This window comes from Phalangium opilio, unplaced genomic scaffold (genome assembly GCF_054372755.1).
Source record: "Phalangium opilio isolate 3A_F unplaced genomic scaffold, DU_Popi_V2 ptg000232l_1, whole genome shotgun sequence".
Classification (NCBI taxonomy): domain Eukaryota; kingdom Metazoa; phylum Arthropoda; class Arachnida; order Opiliones; family Phalangiidae; genus Phalangium; species Phalangium opilio.
This window is the reverse complement of record NW_028324223.1, coordinates 2,091,069-2,118,839: the sequence shown is the minus strand read 5'-3', so window position 1 is coordinate 2,118,839 and position 27,771 is coordinate 2,091,069. Positions and strand designations below refer to the sequence as shown.

Here is a 27,771-nt window from a genome sequence, read left to right as displayed (position 1 = left end):
GTCATACCATCACGGCGGAGGTGGTTCTACCCCCCCCCCCCCACGCTCCCTCGCATCCACCAATCCGAATTTATATTTACCAATATATAATCCAATCCCAATTTAGAACAAACTCTGACGACGTCAGAAGTCCTCCTAAGAACAGACCCCCAATTTCTATTTTAGGACTATAACTCTAGTCTCACTTTCGGACACTAATAAGGGTTAGTGTCTTACGGTATTTTTCATTCAAAGGTCAAGAACTTTACTGGGGAATTAAGAGCATGAGATTGTGTGACTGTATCCCTTTAAGAGATCTGAAAGCGTGGGTCGTTTGTCCTTTGAAGATTTTCACTCGTAACGGCCACGCGGGGGCGTAGGGATATTTGGTTGTTTTTTATAGAGTCAACATTCTTTCTTAGGGCATCTTTGATGAACCCTAATTAAATTCATTTGTCGAGGGATTCCGTTAGGCGTGACGTAATAGGCGCCGGATGAAGTTTTCGCTTTGTTTTATTGGCTACTAAGAACGTTAGAACACCAATTTCCCGCCATTTCCTTAATCTTTTTATTAAAGGCGCGCGAGCTCTACTTAGGAAGCGCGTGCTGAAGGAAAGAAGATTATGTCCCGCGCTCGCGCGCGCTTTTAATTAAAAGTCTCGCGCGTTTTGGCGCCATTTCCGATCTCTCCGAGTCACGCGCGCGATTTTTAAATTAACATTAAATGTACGGGTTTCAACTTAGCACGTGGGCTTTGGGATGAATACAACCTTGGAAGTAGCTGAGTTTTACTAGAAGATAGATTAATATTTACCCCTTTTTAAGGTTGAATTTTATTAATTGAGGAATTGTGAATTTGGATTTTTGAAAGCGAAAATCTCCAATTTTTTTTAACTTATAAATATGGTAAATTTAGGGGTTATTTTAATTATGTTATATTAATCTGGCGACCGATTTTCGTCGCCTATTTTAAAACGCGTTTACAGTCAGTTTTAATTGGTTTTAAATTTGCTGAACGGTCATATTTAAAATATGAAATTAAATTTAACTTTTAAATTAATGTCGTAACTTCGTTTCTGTTTAGGGGAGGTAGATGTAGTTCGGTAAACGTCATAAGTACACTTATATTAAAGTCATATTAATTAATACGCGAGATCCTTTTTTACTTCTGTACCAAATTTCACTTCGTGCCCCATTTTTTTGTTTAATACAACTTTGAATAATTTTACATTAATAAAACCTACCTACACGTGAAATTATACTTAAATTGCTCGCGTGAAAATTATGAAAAATAAAATTCTTTCATTTCACGCGCCGAATTTTAATTTTTTTTTTTTTTTAATATCTCGTGGAAAAAAAATGTTTTTAAGAAATAAAAAAAATGTTGTTGGCGCGAGCTGAAAGAGGAAAGACTTTGGGTCACGTGGTTATCATCCTCGCTCCATCGAGCAGGCATTGACATTGCGCCATTTTGTAAAATACTGGCTGTGACGTCGTCGTTATAAAGTTAGTACTTGGAACGAACTAAGTTATGGAAGAAAAAAACCCCTAGAGCTACGCTAGCTAGCTAGATAAGTAAACTCCCCAATTCATTCCCGGGCCTAGCTACATTTTACCCAAGCAAATACCAGTGAAATGCCATCTTAGCTATTTAGGTTTTTAAGGAATTTTTGACCTCTAATATGCCGCTGAAATTTTAATAGTTTGATTATCCTAATTAATTTTTTGGTATTTTTTATTAATTCTTGCTGTTTTCTTGGTTGTTGTTCAAAGGAAATTGTTAAATACGTATTTGGTCTTGTTATTATTCCTATCATTTCTAGGGTAAAGTTTAAAGCGCGTTTTACAGTTTTCAAAAAGTTACCTTTTTACTCAAATTTGAAATGAAAAATGAGGCGAATTCTTATTGGGCAATTTTTCAAAAATCGTCAATTATAGCTCGTGCTAGTTCATGCGGATCTCGAATTTATTTCAACCGTAGTTTACTATGAATTCAAAGCCAGGGATACACAATTTTTATTACGGGCAGTTTTGGTAAACTCGGCCTGAAATATTTGAGAACTCATCGAACTCTGAGATTTATAAAACTATAAGAAGAAATATGATAAATCCAAAACCCATCGAATTCACAGACTTATTTTTTTTTTTTTTTGGTATTATTTTTTATTTTAGTTCCCAGCTCACATGTATATATATATTTTAAGATATTTTCTAGTATGATTTATTGGCTAGTTTTAATCCCGGATTTTTTACGGGCTTTGAATTTTCTTTTTATTTCATATAAATCGATTTGAAACATCGATAACGATATGGAAGCTCTAAATTTAGATTTCATTGATAAAAGTTCATAATTTGAAGTTTTAATCGCTTGAAAATTCAACAAGATTGCCTTTTAGTTTAAGGGGAAGGTTGTATAGATGTGTAGAGCTCAAATTTCAAGCTTGGAAATGAGACAAAAGGCGTTAAAATCGGACCAAAATTAAATAAATAATTTGAAATTAAATTTTTAATTTTTTTTAACTTTAATATTTATTATCCGATTTTAACGAAATTTGTTTTATTTTAAATCCACGATTACGTATATTTACATGTACGTTGTAAATAGAGAAAATGGTATCAAACGTAACCTCCCACTCCACCTGACGTCACGACTGAAATGGTAGTGATATATATATATCAAAACTCGTAACCATTAAATTCATTCAAAAAAATATGTTTTTTCAAGCAATCAAATATTTATTTAGCCGCGACTTCCTATATACACTTTGAGTATCTTGGAAAGAACTCGGGAACGCCCCTGAAAAAAAACCCCAATTGATAATAATTAAACTTGATACTTCACAAACCTCTAAAAGACTATGCATATAAAAATAAAATTAAACGATTTAAACAGATTTATAAAATTCCTTCGTGAACATAATTTTGACCTAGATATAAATTCTTCGAAAAACGGGGAAAAAAAATACTACACTACACTTGCTCTCTCTACCTTTTACCTTCGTGTATCTGTCATTTCAGTGACAACTCAATGTCAAAGTTAGGAATCACTCTTGGTATGCTTAAGTTTAATTCCTTTATTTACTCAAACGTAAGCTTTAGACAGTGGAGCTTATTCCAGTTGAAACGCGATTACGGTTATTGCAAGCGAAGCATCTACTAAACCATAAGTTCATAAGATATGTTATGTGCCATAATATAAGTTTGTTTAATTAATATCTGGTCATGAAAAACTGAAAAAGGCTTGTAATGCATTTGAAGTGAGTGAGTGAGGTAGGTGTTAGATTCGAGATGAGGTAAAGCGAGGTAGGGAGGGACCTGGTTGGTGAGTGAGGTGGCGCTGCTGTCAAATTTGGGCTTAGTAATGCATAGACTAAATAGGAGTGCCTAGATGGAATAGGTCCTAGCTGCAAAATTAATTAATTAAACCACCACCTAGTGTAATTAGGACTTCAATTTAATTCGCTTCCGTCGTTCTCCTTGAATCGAACTAGTTATCTCGAGCTGCTCTAAGTCTCTCTGTAGTATTACGAACGTGTCATACATATCATTTAACATATCATCTTATAAACTTATGCTTTACCTACCTATGGTTTTATTTTTTTTTCATAAAAATTTCTAACAAACAACCTTTAATTACGTTTTTCGTTGACGCGACTTCTACCGAGTGTAGTAATAAAGACTACACGCGTAGTGTAGAGTAGTGTAGTGTTTCACAATGATGATAACGTAAAGAAGCTCCTCCCCTTAAAAATACAACCTGTACAGTGAGTACACTTCTACCTTTGACAATAAAAGTCATTCAAAAATCCCCAACTTCTATATAGTGTTATGGATAGTTATTGTTTAATTATATTTTTTTATTTTTCTGTTATGTCAAAAGGATGGATCTTAACTAAGATCTCAGTTAATTCAATTTATCAACGCTAAAAGATAGACTGTAGTTTCTTTTCTCGTAATGGCCTTGGTATAGTTTGACCCAATTTAGAGGCTACGATTTTTATTAATTTCTTCTTTTACTTACCTTTTCGCGCTAAGCCTAAACACGTGGTGTGGTACCGTGTAGTTCGTATAGTCTGGCTGGGTTTTACCCAAATCCGAATGAGAATTTAACATAGACACCAACCAAGGCTTAAGTTGGTTTTATATTAAAGGGAATATTACCAATAGATTGTTGGAATAATGGCGTGCAGGAATAAATGTGTATTTAAATCTAAAGAAATTGGAATTTGAAATAATTATTTCAAATTCCATGCTGGTTGTTATTTTCAAAAATGCGTAATTTCAATTTGGTTCTTAGCTTCCCATTATTTACCTCAGGCAGTTGCTTTTTAAATAATACTAAAAAAAAAATTAAAACTTAAAATTCATTAATTCTTTTTAAAAATATTTTAAATTCATTAATGTTTTATGGTAATTAATTTTAAAGTGATTATGAACGTATAAATAAATAAATAATCACAACGTAGACTCTTTCAATTTAAATTAATTTAATTAAGATTAAAAGCGATAAGTATGTTTGTTTGTTTATTTTTTATTTTAAACTTTTTATGAAAAAACAAAATTTTATTTTTAAAATTTGTTAAAAGGGTTTTACCAAACCAAACCAAAGCAGAAGTAAATATCCTTGATTATAGGAAAGTATTTCTACTTAATTTAAAAAAAAATGTTTTTAAAATTTTTAATGTTTCAACGCCCGCGCTCTTACCAAAAAAATGTTCTAATTACTCGTTCTTCGGGGGGGGGGAGGGGGGACATTTTTCTCTCTCTTGGCATTTAATGTTAAATAAACGCAAACAAAGAATTAAAAAAAAATTCGCTGCCCCAATTTTCTTAGAAGGAGAAAATTTTCTAATACCGGAGTAACCACTCAATAAATCAGAAGGCATGGTAACCATGTTGAACCGACGACAATCTAACTTGCCAGCGAATATATTATAAGGATTATAGTATTGTAATGGCTTTCAAGTTAACTTGACGAATTTTTAAGATTTAACAATGGTAAAGATAGGCATGGAGACGGGGAAAAAATTATAATATTTTATTGACCCAATTTTGAATTCGAGCTTTCTTTCTTTTGCCCGACAAGATCCTGCTCCGAATGCTATAATGGCAACCCTATCTTATTTTGATATAGAGTTAAAGGCTGTAGCTGCTGTTACTTCTTACGCGCGCATCGAGAAAGGATGTATTTATTATTATTAGCCCGCATTCTTATATAATTTATGATTTATCAAATTCTTCTGTTACGATAATTCAAATTATATTGGAATTTTTTTGTTTGATTTTTGATTTAACTTAGTTTGTGTTTTGAATATTAATTGGATGTTAACGTATACGGCTAGGGCGTAACGTCAGCTTCAAAATGAGACCAATGGCGTCCAAATCGGACGATTATTAAGGAAGTTGGAAAATATTTTAATATTTCAAATTTTCAAACTTTCTTATTTATTATCGGATTCTTACGCGGTTTGCACCATTTTAAAGCTCTTTACGTGCTCCATTAGAATTAGTGTAGAACAGAGTAGAAGTTTTAATTTATTTTTCAAATTTGCAACTTTGAAATTTTCAAACTTTCTTATTTATCATCGGATTTTGACGCGGTTTGGACCATTTTAAAGCTCTTTTCAAACTCTACCAACCAAACAGTACGCTATTACTATAACATAGAAACAATTTTAAATTAAATAAATTAGTAAGAAATGAAAAAGAAATTATACATTTCGACATATCCTTGTTTAGTTCTAGAAATGAAAGCATCCTTGAATGGGAAAAGGTGTTAAAAATTGAAACACTCTATAAAGAATACATCCGAGAATAATCACCTGTTATAGTTAAGATTAGATAACAAAGAAAAAACATAATAATTTGTAATAACTTTGTTAAATTCATCTATTGAAAGATTATTTCTGGATTTAGGTCAAGGTATTTCTAGGGGAGATAAAGATAGATTAAAGGAGTTACTTAATCCGCCGCTAATCTTTTACCAAATCCATCTATTCTAGTTAATCCGTACCTTACCGGATTAACCAAAAGGTTATAGAGAATATTACATCTTAATAATAAGGAGAATTAACAGTGACGTTATATTACGTACTGTGAATGGGAAATTTTCCGCCGTAATTTACTTGGAAATTAAAATTAACCTTTAGAATAATTTCTAATTTCGTAGAATTGATTCTTCAAATTATGTTTTAAAAGCGAAACGTTTTGAATATTAACGAGGGGTTGGACATTGTATCAGTCGGAGTTTTTTTTATTGTAATTTAAATTTGTTAATGTCAGTGATATATCCGACCCCATTTATCTCGAGAGCGCGTGCGCCAGACAGATTTGGGGTTGGACATTGTATCGGTCGAGGTTTTTATTGCAATTTTAAATTCGTTCATGTCGGTGAAATATCCAACCCCATTATCTCCATAGCGCGAGCGCGAGACAGATATGGGGTTGGACATTGTATTGGTCGGGGGTTTTATTGTAATTTAAATTTGTTAATGTCAGTGAAGTATCCGACCCCATTATCTCGAGAGCGCGAGACAAGATTTTGGCAAAATTTCAAGAAATAAATATTTCTGTCGAATTTTTTGGAAAAATAATTATTCTTCGTTTAAGGATTAGAAAAGTAACTTTTTTAAATGACGTCATAATTTAAGCTTAAACGCCCTACTTTTAAATTAAAAAATCTCTTCTTAATTAATCATCTTTAAAACCTAGTAATTAACATTCCTTAAAAATGAAGGAAATAAATTTTAAAAAAATGGAACCGTTAAAACAATACGGTATTGTTGGAAAAGGAGGAGTTAGTTAAATGTTAAAATTTAAGGTTAATTATAACAAATTACGTTTATTTAAATTTATTTTAAATAAGCCTTTGCATTCGTTTTAAATGACTACCAAACCGTTATACCTACTTTAAAATTTGTTTAACCTTGGACTTCTTAAGTTAAATGGTTCTTTTTTTTTGTTTTATATTTAAAGATATTTTTCAAAAAAAAAAAATTTAAAAATCTCGAGCAATTTTCACGTGGTTAAAGAGAATATGAAATGCAGTTTTTATAAAAGTTCAAAGCCTGTAATATCATTAAAATTGGGAGATATTTTACTCTCTATTAACGGGTGAATTTGATAATATATTCAGGGGGTGGCCAATCCAACCTTGAACGTCCTTGAATAACCTTGTCTTTTAAATTCATTAAAATTCTTCGTACCACCATTATAATAGGCACCGTATAAAATTAAATTTTTTAATAAAAAATAAATCATTTAAAGGAGCATTTTTAAACTGATATACTTCAAGTTTACGAACTTCTGAAAAAGTATATTTGAATATTTTAAAATGTCACTCTATTCCGACTTTAAATTTATTAAATCTGCACGTTCATCTTTCAGCGAAATCTTTTTGGTTTTGAAAAAAAAATTGAAACACGTATTAATGTTAAAATGGCGCCCGTTTTTGACACGCGGGGTCACGTTGTGTTTTGACCTTTGAGACGAAATTACCTTATAGATTAACTTCACATATATATGTTCCAAAAAACCCGTCCCTCGGCAGACAGACAGCAAATCTATAGGTAGTACAACTATATCAAACTTAGAATAAAAAAAAAACCCAAAAAATTGGAAAATATACGACACCCAGTTTGTGCTTAAACTAGTTTAGAAAGTTGTCTGAAAAATAATGTTAAAAAAAGAAAGGTTTTATTTCTTAAAGTTATCATTAGTTAGTTGAAAATCCTTCAGACAGTGGCTATCTTGGATTGCGTCAAATTTAACATTAAAATACCTGTTTATCTATGAAATATTTGGTCCCTTTTAAAACTACAATTGATTTATAACTTGTCTCAGAGTTAACTAGTTTGAAAATAATTAACTTATTATAACAGGGTAGGGAAGAAATTAACTAGTGATTAATCAGATACGGACTAAATAATGTCAATTTGATTAATTAACTTTAAATAATAATAATTATTTATCATAAATTAACACCACCCATGTATTTATAATTAAAAATAATTTAGTAAAAATCGTTAATTATTATTGAATTCCAAAAATTTTAATATATAAAAACATTATTTAAATAATGTCAATTTGATTAATTAACTTTAAATAATAATTATATTATAAATTAACACCACCCATATATTAATAATTAAAAATAATTTAGCAAAAATCGCTAATTATTATTGAATTCCTAGAATTTTAATATATATATAAGAAACATTATTTAAATAAATAAATAAATCAATTATTTTAATTACGGTTAATATATTTAATGATGAAAGTCGAAATGGGTTGGTTTTGAGTTTTTCGTTGAACAGGTCCGTTTTAAATTAGGTCCGCGCTCCCAAACTAGGCTAAGTATAGTGAATGAGTGAGTGAGCGACTTTATACCATAGTTTTTCCCTAAAATGAGTTTGAAAGAAGATTCTCTTTAATTCTTTTTCGTACTGGCAGATTTAGAACACCTAAATCATTCCACAATTTGAATATTTCGTGATTTGTGATAATTGTATATGGTTTAGTAAAATGCGTACGTTGTTTACTTGAATATATGGGAGACGTGCGCGTGGGTGATGAATGTATGATGCGCAGATCTGATCATCATTTTATGTTCCTGATTCTAAGGCCGCTTTGGAATTTATAATATTAGGGTCACATACATCGTATTGATTCCTCAATAATTATTTATTTTTATTTTTAATTTTAACTTGAAGGGTTAATGTTTTAGAAGTGACCTTTACTGGTTAAGAATACTGATCGTTTAGCTTGTCTTAAATTTGAGCTTGAATAAATTAAAATTAAAGTAAACCATTTTTTTTAAAACAATGATTTACTTCCGTGTTGGTTAGAAAAATTTTATGCAATGCCAAAAAAAAAATTATTGTGCAGGAATTTTTAGAAAAAATTTCTAAATCCAATTAAGATGTAATTTGAGCTGTTTAATTATTCTTCTAGAGGCACCCTATGTTTATTCCTATGTAGAGATAGTATAGAAAGAAGGGGGAAGCTGCCACTAATTTATACTCCACGGTATACATGGGAATCTAACTAAATTTAGTAATTAAGCAATTAACTTAAAAAATAATTCTTCAGTGACCGTGATTTCCCAATCCTCAATTAATCCCTTAAGAACAACAACAACCGTACCGTATTAATGACCCGGCTGTGTTCAATTATTCGACGGGGTTAATGGGCGTGGTTTAAAATTAAATCGTAATTAAGTGCAATTATTGTTAAGTGTATCCCAGGCACGATATGGGAATTTTATTTATTTTTTTGTTGGGGGTAAACCGGTTGAACAGTGGCAATAATACACTTCTAATTACTATAAGCTTTGGTGATTTACGTGCCCGTGAGAAAAATTAACTTAATTTTAATCGAATTAAATGAATAACGTGTATGTATGTCTTGTAGATTGTATTTGGGAGTGGTGTCTATGTGTATGTAACGTTATAGCCTTTCAAATCTTAATTTCTATTGAAAATAATTTAGTTTATAAATGTCCCAATTTACTATATTTTAAGATACTGATGTATATATATTTGTGAGTGATGCAATTAGGATATTTGCATATTTTGGGTGGTACCGTGCCTAAACGATAATTGCCAGTTAAAACGACCGTCCCAAGGACCCCCTCCTAAATTGTGGAACGGTATACACCACGTGTTAAGGGTTATAAAAAATTAGAGCAAATTTAATGGTTATTAAATGGTTTAATGTTTAATAATACATAGTATAATTAAATTAACCCTAGAATTTTTTTTATAATTTGAATTTGCTTTGCCTCAAGAAATATTAATATTTCAACTTAATTTTAATCCCGATTAGGTTTATTTCGCTTCGCTTAAAGAGTGTGATGGTATTGATAGTAATTTAAAGGCGTACTTAAGTACTTAAGGAGGTGTGGTTGGGCTGGTTACCTGACTCCTGGTTTGACCTTGTAGAAATGTGGGTTTTTTCTTCTTTTTACATTAGCTTTAATAAATTGCGTAATTCTGTTTTCTCAAGAAGGCAAAATCTTTTGACAGATTGACTTGGTGTACCGCAACCTTGACTATATAGTTTGACTTGACGTAAATTTTGAGTTTGAAATTAACTCCCGGGGTCTAGTTTTAAGGGCGGATCGTGAACTTGACGTGGTGGTGTTCTTTCTTTTTTTTGTCAAAAGTTTGAAGCTGAAATGAAATAAATACTTCCAAATAATATTACGAAATTTAAGAGAATTTAATACAGTTTTGTTACAAAAATTAGGTATAAATTAACGTATTGTGTCAGCTTTTACTTTATTATTTATTTTTTCAACTTTCTCGGCGGGGTCACGGATAGATGAACCCGGCCCTTAAAAGGTCAGGGACATATTTTAACCCCAGATTGTGAAATTACGTCATTGTCAAAATTTAATTATATTTATATATTTTTTTGGCGCGAGGTGCAATTCACGAGACCAATGTTGCTATGTCATTTAAAAAAAAAATAATCGAATTTCGTTAGCACGCGCTGTTGATTTTGTACTACACCTCGTGCTATGATAATAATGGCACCTAACGCTACCTTTTCATTTATAATAATACTATTAAAGGCAGGGACTTGTCACTAGTACTAAAAAAAATTAAAAATTGGTTTTTATTAGGTTTCAAAAACGTGGATTTCTATTACGTAATCGTAATCTTAACACATTAATAATAATAATTGTAATTTAAGAAGTTTCGTTGTCTTTTCACACGTAATTTTCACATTAAATATTCAAACGAGCGTAATATAAAACCACGCTTAAAATCGTGCGAAATTTCAGGCCGTATTTTGACATTAATCATGTGTGCATGGATTAGACCTTGAATTTTTTGAAAGGTATTAAATAACCCTCCAAAGTCCACCATGTTGGACTGGCGTTTAGAAGTCGTTTATGCGATGCTCTTGCCATCATGTTCCAATAACCCAATAAAGAGTTGAACGCGCTCAAATCCTAAACCATGACTCCTTTTCTTTTAAGGGTTAGAGTCCTTTTAAAATAATCAACTTAACTTCAAACTAAAGAAATTTCTACAAACGCTACGCGGTTAAGTTGATTGTTTATTCGATTTTTTTAATTAATAATGTATGAATATATTTCAACTTAAGCGCGTAGTGAGTATAATGTATGGGAGAAAGGCGTTTTGATTCCAGTTGATGGAATTTATTTTTCAAAATTTTCATTGCCGATTCCCTTTCCAAGGACATTAGCGCCTTTAAGTACGGTGACAAGTGACGTTGTACTTCTCGAGGTAGGCAGGCATGATACTTAAGGTAGGAGTAGTAGTTGTAAGTCTTTGACTTAACGCGTTGGTATATTTTGTGGATTGGAATGTTGTCCCGCAGGGGGGACCGTATACCTTAACGAACTGTTGTTATTCATACCCAAAATATTAAGTTTTTTAACCTCTGTGACGTAGTCATCAACTTCGTAGTTTAGGTTTAGGCTTTAGTCACGTGGTATTTATTGGGTGGGATTACGTCGTTACTTTGTTTTGATCTGATGATGATGTAGGATGGTTCAGTTTGAATATGGCTTCAAAATAAGTCCAATTTCGGCTGAATCGGAATGTAATTAAGAAAGTTGGAAAATAATAAAACTGGTTTCAAAGTTTGAAATTTTCCAACTTTCTTATTTATGGTGCGATTTGGTCGAAATTGGGTTCATTTTGAAGCTTTTTTCAAACTGAACTATAATACATTATTAAAACAAAGTAATAACGTAATCCCGCCTTATAAATACCACGTGACTAAACCTTGAAATTTTTTGGAATAATTTTTTACTCTAATTTCAATTTTAAAATTCATTATTATGGCAAAATAGTTGGTATAAATTATAATTTTGGATTGCGCCTGTTGCTGAACATAGGTAGGGGGGAATGAAAACCTTGGATTTGATGTAATTGGCATAGCAACAGGTGAAGTAACGTTATATAGACAGTATACGGATTGACGTAGCTCTGGTGGCTTCAGATGGTTTTAAGTGAGCATTGTTATGACAAAACGTTTTATGTAGTACAGTCGCTCGAGCTCGCTCGGCACTATACACTTTATGAAACTATTGTATTGTTTGTTTGTCACATATACAATAATTATACATAGGTATATTATTTACTGGAGGCTACGTCTACCGTATAGCGACCGCTCTCTCTCGTTATCATTTAGACATAAGCAGTACCCGCTATATCGTACTTTGAAATATGTTCCTAAACAATTAATAATTTACTGAAAAAAATATTCACCCCTAATTGCATTAAACTCAATCAACTTTGGGACCTCGTAACTATGGTACAATTAAATATACTTTCAAATCCAATGAGGATATGATAGCCCAAATTGTCCTCTATGCATCGGTACCAATTACGCGGCTCTAAGTCAATTAGAACCCGAGATAAGCGACTTTAACTAAAATATCAAATAATAGCTAATTTACTACAAAAAATATTCATCCCAAATTGTATTTAACATGATGAGCTTTGGGACCTCGTAACTATGGTACAATTAAATGTACTTTCAAATCCCTTGAGGATATGGTAGCCCTAGATGTCCTCTAAGTACCGGTACCAATTACGTGGTTCTAAGTCAATTAGAACCCGAGATAATCGACTTTAATTAAAATATCAAAAATTAGCTAATTTAATTTAAAAATATATAAAAAATTTTAGTAAATTAATTTGTATCTATCAAATAATACTAAATAACACGTGGATTTGAGCTTAAATAACTTACTAATATACCCAAAAAGGTGGTGTTCTTAAATTGAAACCCAGGGCTGATATTGAACCAAACTAAGTGGCTCACATATTTGATTTAAAATAATTTCTTGGAATGAATATTTAAGGGTAGAGTTTTAATAGATATTTGGCCCCCTGCTAATATTTTTTTTCCTTCCAAGTATTTTCGTTGATTCAATCCGGATTGCTATCGTGCCTTCGTAGTTGTTAAGGGTCGTTAAAAGGGGGCGCTTCGTCTAGTAAGTTGGCAGCCTCTGGGAGACATTACATACGACGGAGCCACCCCGCCAGGGATTAAAGACACTTGTAGGATTTTCCAAAAGAATCCGTAGGCAAAAGAAAGCGAAGCTGAGGTCGACAGCATTTCCAGACCCGAGCTCGAACGAATATTTCTTCTAAAACCCCCAATCTCAATCGACCTTGAAACATACACCCAATAACAAGATGGCCCAAGGGCTATTTGTACACATCGTAAAAAGTATTAGAGTGAATAGCCCCTCGATACGCGCTATACCCGCGTGTTTTTTTGTTTTTTTTTTTGCGTCTGAACAAATATTGGGTTTAGTTTACTTGTATGACAGTTAAATAAAAATATGACCTAGAATATTCGTCGCTAAAATTCCGTTTTGTTGTAAGTAATTTGCTTGGTGTTTTTTTGAGGTGTCTCTATATTCGGTTTAGTTATGACGAAATAATAGCTTAGTTATTTTCAATGGGGAAATTTTATATATTTTGTCGAGCCATTTTGATTGTCAGTGTTTAGGTTTAGAAGTGTGTCATTTCAAGAATACAGAGAGAGAGAGAGAGAGAGAGAGAGAGAGAGAGAGAGAGAGAGAGAGAGAGAGAGAGAGAGAGAGAGAGAGAGAGAGAGAGAGAGAGAGAGAGAGAGAGAGAGAGACAAAAATGTTATTATATTTGCTTGAATGTGTCGCGACATTTTTGTCGTAAACAAGAACAGCAACAACTACCATATCTGACATCCATTGTCAGTGTTTTCACCAAAATTTCAAAACTACCTTCATTTAAATTTTTTTTTTGGTTTAAATTTTAAATTATATTCAAAAATATTTCATTTTATTTTGGTATAAATTTATTTGTTTATTTATTTGTCTGTTATTTTTGAAATGGCGCAACTTCGCCAATACGTCAAGGTAGGGGTGGGGAAAACCCGGCTGTATACACGAACAGTGCGTTACGATTTTTCAAACTTTCTCCTCAAGGTTAGATTTTAAAATTAATTGTGTTAGCTAGGTACAGACGTTTTTCGCTATTCAAAACACGAGCATCAGCATTTCAATGTCAAAAGTCACCCACTATCCTCAAAATATTATTATTTTTAATCGTAATGGCTTTACCATTTTTGATTATGAAAAGTCATTAGCGCTTTAATTGTAGCTTACGCCATTTCCGTACCCTTAATTTATGCAAAATTATCCAAGCATTTTAAAAGAAATCAGATTAAAACCTCTGTACTCGGTTCAAGAGGAATTTTAAGAAATTTCGTAGTTTTAAAGTATTTTTATTTTCACGTGAAATAATGTTAAAATTGTTAGTTTTCACGTGAAATAATATTAATATGGTTATTTTTCACTTGAAATAATATTAATATGGTTATTTTTCACTTGAAATAATATTAATATGGTTATTTTTCACGTGAAATAATGTTATTATGGTTATTTTTCACGTGAAATAATGTTATTATGGTTATTTTTCACGTGAAATAATGTTATTATGGTTATTTTTCACGTGAAATAATGTTATTATGGTTATTTTTCACGTGAAATAATGTTATGGTTATTTTTCACGTGAAATAATGTTATTATGGTTATTTTTCACGTGAAATAATGTTATGGTTATTTTTCACGTGAAATAATGTTATGGTTATTTTTCACGTGAAATAATGTTATGGTTATTTTTCACGTGAAATAATGTTATGGTTATTTTTCACGTGAAATAATGTTATGGTTATTTTTCACGTGAAATAATAATATTGTTATTTTGCACGTGAAATATTGTTAATATTGTTGCTTTTCACTTGAAATAACGTTGATATTGTTACTTTTCACGTGAAATATTGTTAATATTGTTGCTTTTCACTTGAAATAACGTTAATATTGTTACTTTTCACGTGAAATATTATTTTCAAGAACAGTTTGCAAATGAAAAAAAAATTAAATAGCAAAAATTACTTTTAAAATGTATTACGAGTAAGATCGGCCTCCATAATTTCATCATGACCTTTCGCGACTTTGAAAATATAGTTTTATTTGAAAAATGAGCCTGAAAATTCACGTAATGTATTTTTTCTTTCTTCATATTTTTATAAAATTGCCGCGAAGATACAGGATGGCGTAACCCCGAATAAATCTAACCCCAATTTGAAATGAATTTTCAAATTTCACGCTTGCTATCCAAAGCAGAAAAAAAAAATAATTTTTAAAAAAAATGATGTCAAAGGTTATAATATCGTTCGTCGCTCAAAATGTAACTACTTCTTATTTTTTTGGCCGACGAACCGTTCGCCGTGTAATTTACAAATGAACTTTAAAGAGATAGTGTTCTGCATCTAATCTATAAATAGAATAAGAAATTCCCCAGATAACAATTTAAGTATATGGTTAAATATTGGCGCCTGCGCTATTCTCTAGAGTTCTAACTTCAAATTGTTTATTAATTTTTAATAGGGGTGTGCATGCGATGCGGGTACCCGAAACTTTGCTTTTAGCGGGCTGGGTACCCGAAAATACCCGGACAAGGTAGTTGTACCGTGTCAAGTTCAAACTGAATGTCCAGATGTCCCAAAATATCGGGTACCCTCTAAGATACCCGTTAGCCATACAAAAAAATTTTGGATTACAAAATCCGATTCGATATCTTTAAAAATATTAACTATTCTGCACAGCCCTAACTTTTAAGAGCCTCTCTTTATTTTAATACAAGTTGAAAAGAGTTTGTTATCCCGTTAAAGGCACTTTTATTTAGTAATGACAGCCCTGAACCTTTGCCCGTACTAAACTCAATGGGAAATTAAGACTCGGGTGCCCCTAGTATATAAATAAAGCTCATTTTTCAAAATGATAGGGTCAGTCCGAGAGAGCCAGTTTTCTACATACGTTTATATAACCGAGTATCATTAACACGTGTACGTGCTAAAACTCATCTTCATTTAGCATAAATTCTCAATTTAAAAGTACTTGGCCCGAATAAATAAATAAATGAAGAAAGAGTACTCGAGCTCTTAACTCTCCCATGTCAAATTAACTAAATAGTTTTATTTTAAAGATATAGGCTAGTTTCTCTAAACTAAACTAAACTAAACTAAAAAGCCCGCTCGCTTAAATTTAAGTGACTCTCTTTAAATAGTAAGTTTCCTATTTAGAATTAAACTCGTAACAAACTCAGCTGAGACTTCGCAGTCTTAAATTTGAGTAGATATTGAAAGACATTGATTACTAATTTAATTAAAAACACTCATCAAATCATAACTCGAAAACTGTTCCTTATAGGTCAAACAAAATGGATAGAGATAGAAGTTACAAAGAACACTGGACCTTAATTTATGGCTATAGACTTATCAGAAACACCCTGCGTATTTACCCATCTTGGTTCCTAAAACGGTTCGGGTTGTTGCCACCAAATTGGTATAACCCCAACGGAAATTCACTCATAGCAAGCTATAACCAAACCAAACCAAACCACCTGTTACTGTTAGTTCGTAAATTGTAATGCGCTGCTTCGAATTCAATATCGTTATGGATTCGTACAGGCATTTTTTTATAGATATATCGGTGAGGAGAAAAACCATGTACATTTATTTTTTTTATTTTATTATTTATTAGGTAGTGGCACCTTACCTTATCTCCCCATAGTACCTTATATAGTCAGCTGTCATTACGCTATGCCTAAGTAAACATTTGTTTACTTACTTACCATATGCTTTGTGTAATTAATTGTTTCTGTCCTTAACCGCCGCAACCTGCATCGGATCTTTTGTTTTATAAATTAATTCTGTTTTTGGGTAGTTTGAATGAACTCCCTGCAATGTTCATAACTTTAACTTATGGGGACACAAAACCGGTGGTTATAGATGTATAGAGTGTGGCACTCCATGTTAAATTCTCATATAAAATTATACAGTCAAAGGCAGGACGGTGCCATTACTCAATAGATGTTACATTTTCGGACTCTTGATTGGCAAACTATAATTACCCTCGCATTTTGGAATGGATGAACATCTTATAGATATCTATGATTTTAATATGTATGAAGCGTGAGAATTTCAAGATGGCGGAAGCCTTTTATGGGGTTAACGCGTATTTTGGGGGGGGGGGGGTCAAGTACAGTTTGACCTTTTCCAATCAATCTTTGCCGAATTTCAAAATGCACTTTGGTATGGGGAGAGGGGGGGGGTTTACGTTTAAGTTAAGCCTTGGGCAGTGTATTCGGAATAATAGTATGTTTGATAAAATATAACAGAAGTAAATAATTGGAAGTATGTATGCGCTACTAAATTTAGTCTATTGTTAAGTGAGAGGCGAACAATTCTTTGACGTAATGAAATATTAAGGACAAATAAATCCCTTGGATAGCGAAGACGATTTGAAAAGTGGGTCAAATCTGACAGAAATGGCCAATTACTCTCTGCTCGAATTGCCATCTTAGTTGTACTTAATTTAAGCAAACGATTCTACTCTGAGAGACTCCTTTCAAGGTTGCAATTTAACACACTCATAAATTGTATCTATCCAATATATTACTTGTTACAATTACAACCTCGAGAAAGAAATTTCTTATGACCAATTGTAACATTTTTTTATATTGACGGTTTGCTTCAGGGTAGTATTTAAGTGGCTTGGAAAGTTAGCTATATTATAATTGGAATTAGAATGGAATTTAGCGACCTGTAAAGCCACTTAAGAAGTATAGTCCTTGAGAGTTTGCAACAGGTGCCATTAACTATAACTTCGCTTACGAAGTTGTCTTCTTTAAAAATCATAATCTGATTGATGTAACAATATAAGTTTATAATTTATCTATTCTCTATAAGTAAGAATTTAATGGTGTTGGTATATGGATAATGTGCGCTAAGGGGGCTAGAGAAATTAATCCCCCTTTAACTTTAACTGCGCACGCGCTTCAGGGGCAGGGTTGCCAGTTATTTGTTATTATCTGCATCTCCTGCATTCATTCATGTTTGGAACTGAATGATAATTACTGAATCTAATTACAGAATTCTACAACAATTAAAGCTTAATTCAATATGTTCATTGTTGTATATTGCACACGTCACAATTGCCTGGCAACACTTGTGAGTATTTGCAAACACTATCTGTACTATTATGGCCCCTAATACCGCGCATCCATGGCGTACATTACTGGCTATATAGAGAAGAACTATGTAGTATATTTCGTTTGGTTCATTCATGGCTTTTTCAAGTCATCGACCTCATTCATAATTTTACGCTGTTGCTTTTATCCCCCCGTTTCTACCCCTCGAAGGCTTTTGGCTAACCAGGAAAATTTTGGCTTAAAACATTTCTATCTACTAACCATTGATTGCCTACCATTTTAATGAATTTTCTATCAATTTGTTAGTTTTTTTTTAACCATTTGTGAAATGTCTGTCTGTAGTAGTTTTGTGGGATGGTTAATTTCAGGGGCGTTATTAACGTTAGCTTCGGTTGTTTTAGTTAGCGAGAATATTATTTATAAGCTTAAATTCTTCCATTTGTGGTTTTGTTTGTAATTTGTAAAACTGTATAGCGTATGCTATAAGTTCCTACATCCGGTATATACTTCAAATGCCGTTCTATATTTCCGCTTGTTGACAAAGGTGTCGGATAACAGCTAGGCGCGTGCGTGTGCCATTCCCGCATTTTTTTATGAATGAAATCACGTGCTTTAATTAGGGGGAGTGGACGGTGGGAGGCACGCGCGAGTTGTAATAATCACGTGCAATATTTTATTTTATTTTTTCATTCATTTATTATTCACGTGCAATTTTTTCAATCATTTATTATTCACGTGCAACTTTTTCAATCATTTATTATTCACGTGCAACTTTTTCAATCATTTATTATTCACGTGCAACTTTTTCAATCATTTATTATTCACGTGCAACTTTTTCAATCATTTATTTAATGTTTCTCGTATCAATTTTTTTTTGTAAAAAATATTCTTAAATAAAATTATTAATTCTAGGACGGAAATTATAATATTATTATTTTTTATTTTTAATCGATTATTTTAATATAATATTATAAATGTAGTAATGGCAGTTGCTCCCTTTTGAACGTGTTATTGGCAATGACGAATTAAGACCATTGCCTCTTCTCCCCCCCCTGCCGCATCTTTCTTCTAAATATCCAGCAAAGATCAATGGAAACCGCGTAAAAGATAATTTTGGGACCAAGAATCTGTTTTTCTCAAAAATATTTCCTGGCAATATTTAATCGAGTAATGGCAGAGGATATCTTCCGTTGGTATGGTTAATAGCGTGTGGGTGCCGTTAGTATACCTTTTCCCGTTCAATACCCGATCTTCAATTTTAATGAGTGTCTAATATTTGGGAATCACGATCGTGAGAAAGAGCCAGTCACGAAGATGCTCAATGGGGGTCGATTTAACCCCCCTCCCCCGTCCCCCCAGCTCCATCTCAAATCATTTGACAGACTAATAATATTTAAAGGAAAACTATAGTTCCCATGAAAACATGTCATGTGCCTTTTTATAAAAATCATGTTTTCTCATAAGGTACTAAAAGAAAATTAAAAAAAAATTCATAGAAAAATATGTGTTTGATATTTTCCTTTAACAGCTATGGACATTTCAAGGAATTTTCCATAAAAGATTTTAAGGATGGGGTTATAGTTATAGCGGATATTAAATTTTTTTAATTCGTCTAGACCTATAATGTGATTATAGATTTAGCCCCTAAAGGTTAAGAGGTCATTTGATGATTTTAAAAGACGAGGATAATGTTATTCAATTTAATTTTAATTCATATGTTAAATAAATAAATAATAATTTAAGGAGATCACGAATTTATAATATTGAAAAGATCTAGGCCTAGTTTGAAATTATTTTTGTATTTTTTTAGTTCAAAGGTCAAGTGTTAGGAGTTTAAAATGAAGTAATCTTGTAGACTAATAGGGGGTATTCAAAATGGGTGCCGGCCGGTTATTTGTCGAGATACAAAAATATGTAATAATAATAATAATAATAAACGTCTGGGGATCCTAGTAGTATATCAAGGTCGCTTAATATCACGGAAACCGTAGCAATAAACTTGTAAAAAGCAAATCTTACATAAAACAATACGATTTATTTTTTTTTACTCATTTCACCGTTATAACAATGAGTTACTTCTTGAATAACAAACTCCAGTGTTATCCAATAAGCGAACGCCCTTATCTATACCCCGTCAGCTTGGAACTAAAGTCCGGTTTAGTTCGGAACTCTTCTTTCTCAGGTATAAACACCACGAACTGTTTTTTTTTTTTTTTTTTTTTTTTTTATGAATCTTACCGTAACATTCCTAAAAAGAAAAATAAAAAGCTCTATAATCCTTTGATTACAGAAAACACGTTTCAAATTGTCCGCCTCGAGGTAACAACGTACATTTTTTTATTATTATTGAATAATGCTGGTATACTTATAATATAGTCGCCCCGTGGATGCCCAGGGCCTAATGAATGGAGACTTGTGATTTAATGTGTACAGGATCAAGATTACTAAGCCTAAAATATCTATCAGATACGCACTATCGATGATCGATTGGAAATTTAAACTGAATTACATCCCCCTTTCCCAACCCCAATTTCTTAGGCATTTTATAAAAAGGTTAACCATTAGGTCTATTGTACTACGTTATCGTTTAGCGTTTTGAAAAAAAAAAACAAAAAACCATAAGTTAATTTATAAGTGATATGTTAAATGATAAGTATGAAACGTTCATAATGCTTCCAGCAGCTCGAGATAACTAGTTCGATTCAAGGAGAACGACGGTGGTGGTTAATTAATTTTGCAGCTTGGACTTAATTCCATCTAGGTCCTATTTAGTCTATGCATTACTAAGCCCAAATTTGACAGCAGCGCCACCTCACTCACCAGGCCTCCCTCGCTTTACCTCCTCGAATCTATGCCCCCTACCTCACTCACTTCAAATTCATTACAAGCCTTTCAGTTTGTCATGACCAGATATTAATTAAACAAACTTATGGAAGCAACATAACATATCTTATGAACTTATGCAGAAACTGATATGACAAAATTATAAAGTGTATTTTTAATTCAAATGTTTTTATACGTAACATTTTTGGCAAAATGACCGAACATTTTCAAGATGAGTTGACGTTGAAACATGGCCTGTAATTAAGTCTAATTTCCTATGGTATTTGGTGCAAAGTAACCTGGTGCCCCTGAAGAGAGACTTTTTTTTAAGTTAACGCGCGTCAGTGTGAACAAAGTCGAGCGGACTATAGCTCTTTTCATAAAATACTTTAACGGTTGGTTAACCAACCTTGCCCCTCTACCAAAAGAAAACCAACTTCTATATACTACAAATCAAACGCGACTTTTATCTTTTTAAAGAAAATAGTTTCAAAAATGTATTAATTTGAAGTTATTTAATTTATATTTTAATGAAATATGTAAAGGATTTTCTGATAACTTCGACTTTATAAACTTAAAAACTAGAAGATTTGAAAGAAAAAGAAATGGTATTTATTTGGCCAAATTCTTCCTCGTAGTTCAGTTTTGAAAAATATGCAAACGTGCCTGCCTGCCTATAGTTAAATATGTCAAAATTTATTTGAAATTCGCTTCTAAGTTGCAAGCTACATTTCTTTTTTTTTTTTAAAAAATATATTTGAAGTTTATTGAATATTATGCGTGTCTATTCCAAAGGGTGGGGGGTTTGTAGTACAGGGGGGATGAATGGTTCTATGAGAAATCGTCAGTTTTGAGTCAAATTGTAACCAATATGATCACCAATTTTGCCCACCAACACAAGTGGAATGTTTTAGGAATGACCCCCTATTATTATCATTGCAGTGTTTTAGTGGTGACCCCTTTAGTATCATTGCAGTGTTTTAGTGGTGACCCCTTTAGTATCATTGCAGTGTTTTAGTGGTGACCCCTTTAGTATCATTGCAGTGTTTTAGTGGTGACCCCTTTAGTATCATTGCAGTGTTTTAGTGGTGACCCCTTAATTAATTAATATGTTCAATTTCTCGCTTAAATTAAAGGGGGTCATCCGTAAAACACCGGCCACAATTTTAATTTTAAAAAAATATGTATATATTTATTTAATTAATTAACGATCCGAATCATTTTAGGGTTAAAAATAATCACCTTAACTTGACGTTCTACATTATAACCCCTTCACTTCCAAGCACTAAATTATACCACCTTAACCTGGGAGTATTATTCGAGGTTGCTCAATAAATATTTCCAAATAATAAAAATCAACAAAATGTTTAATGGTTTTGTTGAAAGCCACTCAATTTATTTTTTTTTTATTTCTCTGATAATTCATTAAGAAATAATAAAAATCGTTTATAATCGCGGCTGTTGACCTTGAACTTGAAATACCAACGTTTTATCGTGAACTTTGTAGGAAGTTTATGCCGATTATTTTTAAAATAAATTTTATTTTTTTTTATTTTATTTTAAAACCATTATTATTATTATTATTTCCTGAGATATTTATTATTTGAAATGCCTCGGAACTAATGAATTTTATATTAAAATGTTGACGTAAGTACGTTGTCACGCATTATGTATTGTAAATTTATTTTTTTCTACTAAAAACCAAAAAAAAATATGTACATATATATATATAGGTATATCTCCTCAAATTTAAATTTTAGTTTTTTTGAATTAATTTTTATGTTCATTTAATTTAAATAATGGTGTTGAATTTGTAATGGTACTGGCAAATCGTTGTTTTCCAGTGTAGGGTCGAGTGTATTCAAAGGCCCGCCAGTGTCGATACTCCAAATTTGAATTTTACGATGTTTTTTATTATTATTATATTTTTTCCAAAATAATTTAAATAAAAATAACGTGGAAGGCAACTGATTACGCATTCAAAATGTAGCTAAATCGAGATTCGTCTTGTTTCTTGGCCCCCTTTAACGACTTCTACTCATGCACGATATGAAATGGCACTGGAATATTATTCCAATGGGGGTTTTAATACTGTTAAAGGCTGGTTTATGCCAGTACTTGTGTTGTGTGTTCCCCGGGTATTCTAATCTATCCAGGATATACATTAGGTAAAGTCGCTCTGATATCTGTACGCAAAATCGGTATATCACGAAATAAAAATGAGATTTCACCGAAAATTACTTTAAAAAGAAAAATAACAAATTCTGTGTAACATTCAAATTTTTGACTGAAATTTTCTTTTTATATACAAGATAAAAAATATATAAAAATAAACCGGCCTAGACATTAACCTTATATTAAAGGTAATGTGAAATTTAATATTTAATAATAATAATTCAGGGTTAATTTAAATGTTAATTATAATATAATAAGTTAATCTCGAATTCAAAAAATTTAGAAATTTATATTTTTTTCGACTATATTTAATTTTCAAGATCTGTTGGGGTTTATACATAACTTTTAAATAATAATGAATACATTCACAATCCCTTTAAGAAGAGTAGGTATATCTTAAGATTTGAAACATTCCTGGGGTATTTTACTTTACTGACCTGACCACTTTTCACCGGACTCAAGTTAGAAAAAAAATGAAAAAATATTTTTGGGGGTCTTTGAATTTTTTTTCTTTTTTTAAATCTAATCTGTTTTTAATTTGAAGCTACAATTTTTATAATTTCTTGCTTCGTTAAAGGTCATGTATAAGGTTAGAGCCGTTCGGTTAGGTTTTAGTTACAATGTTTATAAAAGATTTTTACATAATATTGTAAAGTATCTATTGCTATTGATACCAATTTAATTTAATCTTATTCCATACATGCAGCCAGTTTAAAATTAAATTCTCGTTATTAATTAATTTTAAGAGGTACCCGCATGACCCTCATATCGAACTTAATAATAATTATAATTATTATTAGACTATAAATAAAATTTTATATAACATCTCTTGGCAGTATATATATGAAAAACCAAAACAAAAGAGATATTCAAGGTTTTTATCAACCAACCAGCATGTTGTAATAGCGAGTTAGTGAGTGAGTGCTTTGACCTTTTATCGAAGTTAGAAATCGCCAACCAAAATGCTTTGACAATGGTGCTGGTGGTGGTCCTGCTCGTTCCTCATCAAAATTGTCTAAGTTTATTATTATGTCACAAACGCGCCCGTGAAATGTAATTTCTATTGTTAAGCCTTTGAGGGCTCGTGTATGGCATCGAAACAAACCAAGGCTTAAGGTATTTTACATACAAGGTGACTTTCCCTTTAAAATTATATTTGCAAGTTAAAGGCCGACTTCCACCGAAAAGGGTTCTTACGAACTAAAGACCGTGCATCGATTCTTAACAATAGAGCGACCGTGCCAATTTTCGAGTCCCTACTGGGGCAAAATTTTGAGGGGTTCTTACGAACTGAAAACCTTGCTATGCGGGTTCTTACGAACTGAAGATAAACAATAGAAAGTCTCTTAAATATTTTATTCCCGATTTTTACGACCCTCTGAAGGATAATATCTATTGTTTATCTTCAGTTCGTAAGAACCCCCGTATCAAGGTTTTCAGTTCGTAAGAACCCCTCACAGCGGGGATTCGAAAATCGGCACGGTCCCTCCATTGTTACTCTCGATGCACGGTTTTCAGTTCGTAAGAACCCTTTTCGATGGAAGTCGGCCTTTAAGGCGGATGAATACTACTAAATGCGAAAGAAAGTAGCGCTCTGAACTACGATCTTTTTCGTGATGTCACACCCTCCTATCTTTTACCTTCATTTTGTCCACCATATTGGAAGTCGACTGCTTAGGCCATACAATTTATTCTATACCAATACTGACGTCATGTCTCCGTAGCTCCTCCCATTTCACTACCACTGTCTATACAATATCTACTGGAGCGACTAAAAGGTTGTTGAAAACGTGTGGTCGGCCAGAATATCTTCAAGCAAATCGATCTGATAACGTTTTTTGTTTAAAAAGTACAAGTCACATTTTGTCGTCGAGTTTTGGAAACTTTTTTAATATGAATTTTTTTTTTATGTATAAAAATTTGTCGGGGTGCATTGATCGTTTTTCTAACTAAATTTCCGGCAATGATTTTTATGTAAATTTTGTCTGTGTAGACCCCAAAAAATTCGTGGATGGTTATTTTGAACGCTTCGTTGAATTGGAGATTCCATTTGAATCGACAGAGAGAGAATTTTAACCTAACCTTGACTAATGACCTAAACTTGTTTTGTTAGTTAACGTTATCGTTTTTAAAAGGCTGACCCGCCCCCGCCCACTCCGCCTTCACGTGAATATTTAACGTGAAATTTCACGTGACTACAGACAATCCAGCTCGATGTAATTCTAACCAGACTGAAATGAACAAAGCAAAGCTTTGGATGCAGTCAATATAAGTTTTAACTTTTAAGTACATAGTCGGGTTAACTTAGGGGAGATCCATCCAGATGTGGCTCGGAATTTATACTCTTTATGTCTGTTAAAGTCATTTCAAACTTTGTTTATAAAGAAATTGCGCACTCTCTCAATATTTCAAGGTATATATATATTTATATATATATTTTTTTCCTAACTAAGTATAAACCATTTTATTTTGGTTATGGCTCATTAACAATGTCAATCGTAAGTTTATATACCCCCCTGGGGGGTTAAATCTGGAACAATGCATCGCGAGGCCTCCTCGTGACGTCATTAACCGCCTGTTAAATTTTGGGGAATGGTTCCTGAATTTTTTGCGATTTTTATAATATATTGAAGTCCCTCTTTCACGATTAAGCTTGATTTTTAATTGTTTATCTATTTTGTTTATCTATTTATTTCAACAGAATATCGAGGATATGGCCGGTTTGGGCTCCGAAACAGACTGGACGAATTTATTGGACAATCAGCCAATTATATTACACGACCGTATGATGTCAGACGCTGTCCAATCACCCCGTATCCAATCAGAACACAGCTATTCCTTGACAGTCGGTGACGAAATGCCAGATTCACCCTTAGGGTTAATAACACCTAATATTAAATTGGAAGATGCCTACAGCAAGGGTGAGTCAAGAATACTTTTCAATCCTCTTTTAATACTCCTTGCTTTTTTGGCCATTATTGCCTTTATTTATTATTAAAGGGATAGTGAAATGAAAATAAATTTTTATCGATTCTTCCTTTTCACTCTCCCTTTAAGTTTAAATTGATTCTGACCGAGGTAGAGTTTGAAAAATCGTCTGCTATTAAGTCCACCATATTTATTAATATCAGTCCTCGCAATTCAAGCTGTATTTACATCGCGGTTGTTTTTGTATCTTTATTCAAGCCGGGTTACCAAATTCTTAAAAGTAAAAACAGCTTATCCATGCTGATCCAAGTCGTAGATAAACCAATTAGGCAAAGCAAAGCCGCCTTACGTTTTTAGCTGATTTGACTGAAAAACGTTTTTGAGTAAGGTTTTGAAAGGAAACTGTGTGGTGTTTGTGTCCCGACTTAGAATATCTTCGAACAATTATCGTTTGTCGACAAGTCACCTTTAACAATTTTTGATTTTGAAAAGAGGACCCCAAAAGTTGGAGGCTATATAGAAGAGAGCCATGAACTGTGACCAAATATTTGACTCCCTTTGATAGCTAGCTAGCTGCTTGCGAGAACCAGTTCTCTTAGAAATTTTAACAAACACGTACTTGTACTAGTTAAAGTTCTTTTTTTATCATTTTGAAACATAACTAGTTCCAAAAATCAAATCCCCTCTTATTTTTTCTAAATTCAATTGGATATGCTAGCTTGTGTCATAGATTAGAGACTTGTCTGTCTTGTTAGCGGATTCTTAGCATCGTCTGTTATCTAAAGTAAAACGTACGTGCAAATTTTGGAAATATATACCTAGATTTTTTTTAATATTATTAGAAGGGTATAATAGAAGAAGTGTGACACTCTGTATCCTCTTAATACTTTAGTTATGTAACACGAATCTTCCCAGGCGAGCTGCTCATCAAACTTAAGATGGGCATCGCGCCACCGTGCTAGGGTGAATTCTATAAACTGTTTCGTATTTACTAAATCCCCAGCAATCAATCAACCCACAAACCTTGATTGTCTTGACAAAAACCAACAAGCGCATGCGCCTTGGCAAATAGTTAAGCCTCTGATGAGGGAACTATTTATTCGGTTTAGTAACCGTGCTCCAAATGTTAAGGGATGTTGGGAATTACTTCGCTTTAGGTTACACTTCTCTACTAAATTTAGTAGGAAAATTCCCTATATTGTAGCGGGAAAAACATCAACCCATAGATTGTAGTAGGATAATACCATTCCATTCTGGAAAATAACCTAAACCGCAGGCTCAACGCCGTTCGTTCTTGTACACTTGTTGACGCGAATACCAACAACCACTTAAGTATTATGTCACGTATAGCGATGCTCTGTTGATTTTCTTTGTGCCAAAACATGATATTTCTTGGTTTAGCGGGTTGTTTAAATCTAATAATAATAATACCTAAAAATGTTAGACAACGTCTGGGAAATAGAGAAAAGCATGCATCTTTTGAAGGGGCAGTCAGCTAGTCTGACGAGGACAATTTAGTTATAACAAACAAGGAAAAAACGTTAAGAAATTAATAACGCGATGGAAACTTTTAAAAGACAATAAAACCGTGTTCAATCAATGTGATCAGGAGTGTCACGCGTGCTTCAATAGAGCGGAAAACACATCCCCAAACTCTCATGAGAGAATCCTCGCTTCCAAACAAAAGCTTATACAATCATATTTATAAGAAGTTTTCATTTTGTCAAAATTATGAATATGACTAAGACTGTAGCTCGACGTTTCGTGCATTTGTTTTTGGCTAAATATAGGGGGGGGGGGCAAGTTTGAAATTGAACAAGTTTGGAAGCGCGGTCGG

General features: G+C 32.5%; 1 protein-coding gene across 2 annotated transcripts in view; it reads left to right on the top strand.

Moving 5' to 3' along the window:
- LOC149612754 (uncharacterized) overlaps positions 1-27,771 on the top strand; it is a 60,961-nt gene that overhangs the window by 2,244 nt on the left and 30,946 nt on the right. For both annotated transcript variants that reach the window (XM_089858338.1, XM_089858339.1), the window contains exon 2: positions 25,708-25,927. In XM_089858338.1, coding sequence (XP_089714464.1) covers positions 25,708-25,927 — 220 coding nt within the window. The remainder of the gene's footprint in view (positions 1-25,707; positions 25,928-27,771) is intronic.